Source organism: Balaenoptera musculus, chromosome 1, assembly GCF_009873245.2.
Source record: "Balaenoptera musculus isolate JJ_BM4_2016_0621 chromosome 1, mBalMus1.pri.v3, whole genome shotgun sequence".
Classification (NCBI taxonomy): domain Eukaryota; kingdom Metazoa; phylum Chordata; class Mammalia; order Artiodactyla; family Balaenopteridae; genus Balaenoptera; species Balaenoptera musculus.
In genome coordinates, this window is record NC_045785.1 from 164,026,373 (window position 1) to 164,033,891 (window position 7,519).

General features: G+C 39.0%; 1 protein-coding gene across 1 annotated transcript; it reads right to left on the bottom strand.

Annotated features, from left to right (window-relative positions):
- Positions 1 to 321: 321 nt before the first annotated feature.
- Positions 322 to 4,137, bottom strand: FAM177B (family with sequence similarity 177 member B). Its single transcript, XM_036828424.1, has 4 exons — positions 3,970 to 4,137; positions 3,618 to 3,684; positions 863 to 960; positions 322 to 504 (listed from the first exon to the last, which is right to left on the bottom strand). The coding sequence occupies exons 1-4, from the start codon at positions 4,135 to 4,137 to the stop codon at positions 322 to 324; spliced, it is 516 nt and encodes a 171-aa protein (XP_036684319.1).
- Between the last annotated feature and the right edge of the window lie 3,382 nt (positions 4,138 to 7,519).

The window sequence follows — 7,519 nt, forward strand, 5'->3', positions numbered from 1 at the left end:
GTTTCAGCTTAAAACTCCCATGCCCAAGTTCCTTAAGGCATTTATACTACTGTGCAAATGTCAATACTAGTAGCCCACAACTGATGGACAGGACCTATATCACTGGGGTGGAGTTGGGTTGCTGCGCTTATAAATCAAAATTTATATTGAGAAAGAATCCACAATTGTTCTTATGATTGTTTACAATTCCTGGCTGCTGAAGAATAAATCACAAAGAAATTAAGGTCAGATCTGGCTCAGAAGTGCTACCTGTGGTGCTATTGCCGTGGTAATCAATGACCCAGGAAGAGAGATCCAGGGGAACAATAGCCCCGCTGCCCATTAGGAGCTGGAATCTGCCTTCAGGCCCTCGCTGGATGAGATACTCCACTGAGGAATGCCCTCGGCAATGTCCTGTTGTCTCGTTCCATACTCTCGGCCCCCAGCCTCCAGGTGACACTTTTCATTGGGAACATTGGCTGGTTGGGTCTTTGATCCATTCCCTTCACTTTCTTTGTCACTTTCCTGATACAAAGAGGAATAAGGAAATGTTTAACAGTAAACCCAATACCTCTGATCTCCCCCTCTTGTAGAGACACCCTTATAAGAAGCTTCCCTTTTATGCGATCTCAGGCTTCACACTTGACTACCATCTACGAACTATCTCATGACCTTCTAACTTCACACAAGAGAGGCAAATACGAATAAGCATCATGGGGTGAGGGGCATTAGAAAAAGAAGTCAGTCTGACCATGGGAGCTCAGTGAAACTGCAGTTACATGAATTACCAGGTGGGAAAATACTCCTCTGTAAGGGCCCAAATCAGGAACAACCAACATTCCCATCTCAGGGCTCTTGGTGTCCCCATCAGGAGGTCACATACCTTATTTTGTGTTCTATAGTACTCATTTAACACATACTGGTATTTGGGTTGATTAAGACCAAAGAAGACAGCAAATCTTCCACCAAGGAATTCACATGCTAGAAGAAAGAAAAACGCTTTGGTAAACTGAATTAATAATTAAAGCTTAGACTCAGTGGAGATGCCAAAAGTTTCAACTTGCCCTCAAATGGTCTATTACTATACTTAACTTCAAGGCTGACAAAAGATTTCAATTGCTCCAGACTCTCAAAAAGTCCTAGGACTCAAAGGGAATTTGTTAAATCTTCTGTCTTCACATAGGATTACACGTAAACTATCCTTTCCAGGTGAATATATCAGGGGAGATCTTCAAAATACTTAATAACAGGTCCTGAGCAATCAGAACAGATGTTGCCCACCCCCATGCGTATCATCTGATCATCAGCTGTGAGTATGTTGCAAAGTATACCCAAAATTAAATCCAATGTTACTGAGACCCATGTCAGAAATTCTTCCATGCATCAAAACAAACTCCTTCCTAGCAGCAGTTTAAGGCCTTTCTTGTCTGCCTTCAGTCACAGTATCAAGGTGGCCTGCAGCCTCAGGGATTGTTAGAGTTAGGGATAAAGGTTTAGCATGAATAATGAGGGGTTTCCAAAAATGTCTCTCCTAGAGGTGTTCTCCTGTAAAAGTATAGGACTTCTGATGTGCCTCCCCCCGTTATAGGACTTTCTGATTCCCGTGATTCATTCCACTTCTGAAGAAACTGCTCATACAGTGCATCAAAATGATGCTCTCTATTCTTTTTTAATGTGCTTTATCCTTTCAAAAATACTCTAGCTCTGTAAAATCTGTTTGTTTGCCACAGTGCCTAGTACATGTGCATAAGAGAAGTTTCTAAAACATTAGAATAAATCTCAGGAAATTTTCCTGTTTATGACCTACTAGAATCTTACATGGAAAAAATTAATTACCAGTGTCGTCTGGGTTCCAGCTCTAACCAAAGTCTCTGTGTAAAGATCACACTGTTAGCGTATTTATGCCTTCACTACAATCTGGAAGCCCCAGGCAGAAGCCCTTTCAGGCTACAGTTCCATTTGGAACCCTGAAGGCAGATTGATTCCCTGTGTGTCCTGCCCTTGTCATCTGAAGTCAAAGCCCAACATAGAAATCACTGTAGTCCCTGTTCTCCTTCACACTCTCGTATTGCTGTACTGAGTTTTGCTTCTTTTACCTGATCTAATCTCTAAGGCTCCCTCCCTCCAAAACATTTCACCTCTTCAAACAGTCTTGCCCTAACTAAAGCATAGAAGTCTCTGGAAGGCAGCATTTCTTCTGCCAACGTATTTTGGTTGAGGTAAGGTCAGTATTCACCTGGGTCTCTAAGGTAACTTCCAAATTACAAACCTTCCACCTTGATCAAAAAGCACTTAGGGGGCTTCCCTGGTGGCGCAGTGGTTGAGAGTCTGCCTGCCAATGCAGGGGACACGGGTTCGAGCCCTGGTCTGGGAAGATCCCACATGCTGCGGAGCAACTGGGCCCGTGAGCCACAACTGCTGAGCCTGCGCGTCTGGAGCCTGTGCTCCGCAACGAGAGGCCGCGACAGTGAGAGGCCCGCGCACCGTGATGAAGAGTGGCCCCCACTCGCCACAACTAGAGAAAGCCCTCGCACAGAAACGAAGACCCAACACAGCCAAAAATAAATAAATAAAGTTAAAAAAAAAAAACAAAAAAGCACTTAGGGCTCATACCATCTGACTAAATCTCCCTTATCATTAATTTTAATGTGATTTAAAGACCCCCTGGTCACTTTCATGGTCCCCAAGCTGACCTTGGCCAGACATACTTTCATAGCATTCTTAAGATGTCTCCTCTGTACGTCACCATTCCTGAGTATCCCAGTCTGTAGTCCCTACACTCCTCCTGCCATGGAAGCTGTAACAACAAATTATCATCATAGGCGTGTTTACCGGCCTATATTACCCGTTGAATGTTAAGGCCCTTGAAAGCAAAGACTATCATTCGTCTTTGTGTCCCAGGGTCCTGCTCAGTGCTGAGCATACATGAGCACTCAATAAATGTTTATTGAATGAATGAATGAAGATCAATTCCTAAGAGCTATATTTTATATTTTCTCAGATTCTTAAAGTTGTTTCCCCCCATCACATACACAAGCATATGCAAGTTAGAAGGAAATGAGTAATTAGATGTTGGCAATTGTGATTTTTAGAAAATTGGTGAAAGTCAAACAAAATAAGATTTAGTATTTTGTCTCTTGTAAATAGCCGCTTAGGCCATTCATTATGCCCTTGGGAGGGATCAATAAAATTCTGTTTATAATAGAGTGATTATGAAAAGGGAACTTGGAACTGTGTCAGGTAACAATAGTTGAAAAAAGAAAAAATTGGAAGTTTATTCAGGTGAAGAATCACCTCAGGGAGGACTGACTATTGTCTTCAAATATTTGAAATTCTATGAAAGAGGAATCCGGACTGGTGTTGTCTGGCCTTTAAAAAGACAACTAGGATCACTGGGAAGAACTTTAAAAGAAGATAGAATAGAAGATAGAATTTACTAAAAAGAGTTGAGAAAAGATGGCAGGGTCTGCCTGAAGATGTGAGGTTCTATGCCTTCGGGAATGTTCAAGTGTAGATATGGAAGCGACCAGTTCTTCAGAATACCATGGAGTGGATTAAACCACTGGAAGTCCCATCTAACTCTGAGGGTCTGTAAGTCTATATTTAAGGCAGAAAAAAATAACCTTAGCAATACTTACTAGAAAATGAGGTCCTTGCTATTCGCCCTGCCCAAAACCATAGGTAGGACCCCCATGAAAGTTTAGACTGAAAAAAAAAGAGAAACCAAATCAGCATAAATTAATAACAGGAGTGGTGACTGCAGAGTCTGCAGTGTAGAAGTTTCAAAATGCTTTGTAATAGGTTCCATTTTCTCTCATAGATGAGAAACCTAAGATTATCAAAATTATACGTTGATTGTACTTGGCTGTAGAAAGCAAACCAAGGAGAGCAAGGAATTAGCTTAAAACTGTGTTTTCCACAAATCTCATCTGCCTTAATCTCTCATTCACTCAGCCCCCATGTTCACTAATAATGATATTCTAAGCTTACAGGATCAAGTGTTGAATTTGTTCTCTGTTCCTCTTTTTCTTCCTCTTCTTCTGTGCTATATTCTTCCATAATGTCACCATCAACAAAATGGATAACTCTTTTGGGAGTCCTCCTCTTGGAAGGTCTACCCTTCTCTAGTTCTAACTGCTGGAAACTGTCTTTTTCCATAAGGAAAAAAACTGGTAAATGAAAAACAGGACACCTTAAGACAATTTGCCCAGGACAGTGTTTATATAGCAGAGACGTGTCTAATTATTTTCAATGGATTGTAAAGACAGAGAGTTCAGAGGTAATCGCAGCTGTGATCTCATCAGTTCTTCAAATCCAAGAGAGGACAGTTCAGTTCTGTACCAAAACAGAAACGATTCAATTAGTAGTGAAAATGTGAACTTTGGGTCTTCAAACAAAATTGTCAACAGGGTTCCTTTATCCCTTATTAATTGCAAAAGCTGCCTGTGGAAATTCCTCAATCATTCTGATAAATACTGAGGAGCATTATAAGTAGTGGTAAAGAGTACAGGCTTTGCACAGACAGGTGAAAATATTTGCCAAGTATATGTCTGATAAGGGACTTATTTTCAGAATATATAAAACATAACTGCAATTTATAAAATATAAACAACTCAATTAAAATAAGGGCAAAGAATTTGAATAGACACTTTCCCCAAAATTTACAGATGCCAAATAAACTTAGGAGAAGTGCTCAATGTCATTAGTCATTAGAGAAATGCAAATAGAAACCATATGCGATATCACAACATAGTCACTAGGAGAAAATTAAAAAGACTAACAATACTAAATGCTGAGGGGTAAGTGAAGCAACTAGAACTCTCGTAGATTGCTTGCCAGTGGGACTGCAACTAGTATGGCCACTTTGGAAAACAGTTTGGCAGTTTCTTAGAAGTCAAACATATACTTACCATATAATCTTGTAATTCCATGTCCAGATATTTTCCCAAGAGAAATGAAGATATATATCCATCTAAAGGTTTGTATGTGAACATTCATAGCAGCTGTATTTGTAAGAGCTCCAAACTGAAAACAATCCAAATATCCATTAACTGGTAAAAGATAAACAAAATGTGGTATATCTATTCAACGGAATACTGCTCAGCAATTAAAAGTAACGGACAACTAATATTTGCAATACCCTGAAGGAATCTCAAAAGCATTATGTTAAGTAAAAGAAGCCAGACACTGTATGATTCTACTTATGTGAAATTTTAGAAAAGGCAAAATTACAGTGGTAGAAAACAGATCGGTGTTTGCTAGGGGTGAGAGGCTGTGGGAGGAGATTAACGACAAACGGGCAAAGGGAACTTTCTGGGGTGATGGAATTGTTCTAATAGATAGTATGATTGTAGTAGTGGTTACTCGACTGTGTATACATTTGTCAAAACGAATCAAAATCTAGCCTTAATTTTATTTAAGTTAAATCTTAATAAAGCTGACGAGCTTGGAGCCAGACTGCCTAGGTTCAAAACCCTGTTACTTAATATTCCAGCATCTTGGTTTCTTCATCTATAAAATAAGAATAATATAATTTGAAAATGTGTGTGAATATAGTACCGACCTTGTAAAATTAAGGAGTAAATGAGTAAAGACACATAAAGGACTCAGAACAATTCTTAGCAAACAGTAAGTATTTAATAAAAGCTAGCTATTGCCAAGTACTTATCACTTACTTAATGATGTATATATATCAGGCACTGTTCTAATGTAGTAAGCACACTCTTGTTTTAATATTTAATATATTTTAAGATTATGTCAGCAAATATGGCAGGCTGAGCTGATGTGGAAGAATTTTTCTTCCTGTTCCAAACACACAGAAACGCAGGATAAAATGAAACAAACAAAATATTAAAACAGGCTGCACTAAGGAAGTAAGAAAGAGAGTCAGAGAGAGGAAGGGGAAGGAAGGGAGTGAGGGAGGGAAGAAGGAGGGGGAAAAGAGAAGGAAAGGAAGAAAGGAAGAAAGCTAACCCAGGTGTCAGAAAAAGAGAGGAAACTCAAAATCATATGGATGAGCTGAAGCTGAGATAGTTCCTGGGGTTTCAGAACCAGATATAGGCCTTGGGGCTAGAGTTTTAATACTGGCGCAGAGAGGAGAGAGTCTAAATCACAAACCCCATGAGTGTGGGGAGCTGAAGTAAAGCTACCTGCATAAAACTAAGATAATAAAGTACTATCTTATCTACAAAATATGGATGAGTAAAACTACCTGTTGGCCTGCAAAAGTGGCAAAATAATTTGTCAGCTCCTGGCAACTTGGGTAGAAATAGTCACCTGAAAAAAATTGGAGCCCGAGGCCAGGACCCCATACTGGCACGTGGCCCAAATTCATAGCCCTCATACGGTATAAGGACCTATAAGGACCTGAAGCTAAGCTGAGTGACCTGAAGGCAGTGCAGCCCACAGAGCTCTCAGATGCAAACGCAAAATCACCCTGCAGGGAGGCTTCAACAGGACAGGGAACGCTGGACCTCCACTACAAATAACCCTGGCCAAGGATGCGCTCACTGCAAAAACTTACAAATCACATGACGAAACCAACCATCCTGAGGAGGGTTCAGCAAATGAAATGAAAAAAATGGGAGAGTCCTCATCCAAGAACTAGGAATAATAGAACAACATGAAACTTTAAAAATGAACATGGTTAATATATTCAAAGAGATAAAGGAAGCAAAACATTATAGTACCCAAAAGGAACAGGTTGATTTGAAAAGGAACCAAACAGAAATTCCAGAAATGAAATATATGGGAACATAGGATAGGTTGGCTGTAGATTAAACATAGTGAAGAAATCTGAGGAAATCTCTCATAAACAGCATAAAGATATATATATGTACATATATATATATATATATATTCTGTTAACATGAAAGAAAAGTTATGAGCTAAGAATAGATGAGAAAGTTCAATATACTTTTAATGGGAGTTCCAGAAGATGTGAATAGAAATAATGGGGGAGGTGATGTCTGAAGAGGTAATGGCTATGAGTTTTCCATATTTGAAGAAAGACACAAATCTTCAAATATGAGAAACATGAAGAATACTAGAGGGATAAAAAAATAAAATCAAACCTAGATCATAGAAATTATAGAAAATCTTAAAATTTATAATAGATAAGGCAGATTAGGCTAAAGGCTGACTTCAAATCAGCAACAACTGAGCCCAGAAGACAGTTGATTATTGTCATAAAGAATTCAATATCCAGCTAAACAATTTTTGAGAGTAAAATAATGACATTTTACGACCTATAAAAACTGAGTTAAGCATCCCTGCATCTTCACTGAACGATGAATAATATGATTCTGTGTCAAATAGAAGGAAAGTGAAAGCAGAAGAGTGAGATGCAAGAAACAAATGTAAATGAACAAGTAAACAAAGTGAAACTCTTAATAGTGACTCTTAAAAACACTAATTTGGTAGGGCACAGTATAAAAACAAGAAGTATTAAGTATTAGATAACAATAACAAGAATATGAGGGGTTGACCTCTTTAAGTATTGTTTTGGAATAGGTTGGAGAGGATTAGTATGCATGCTGAC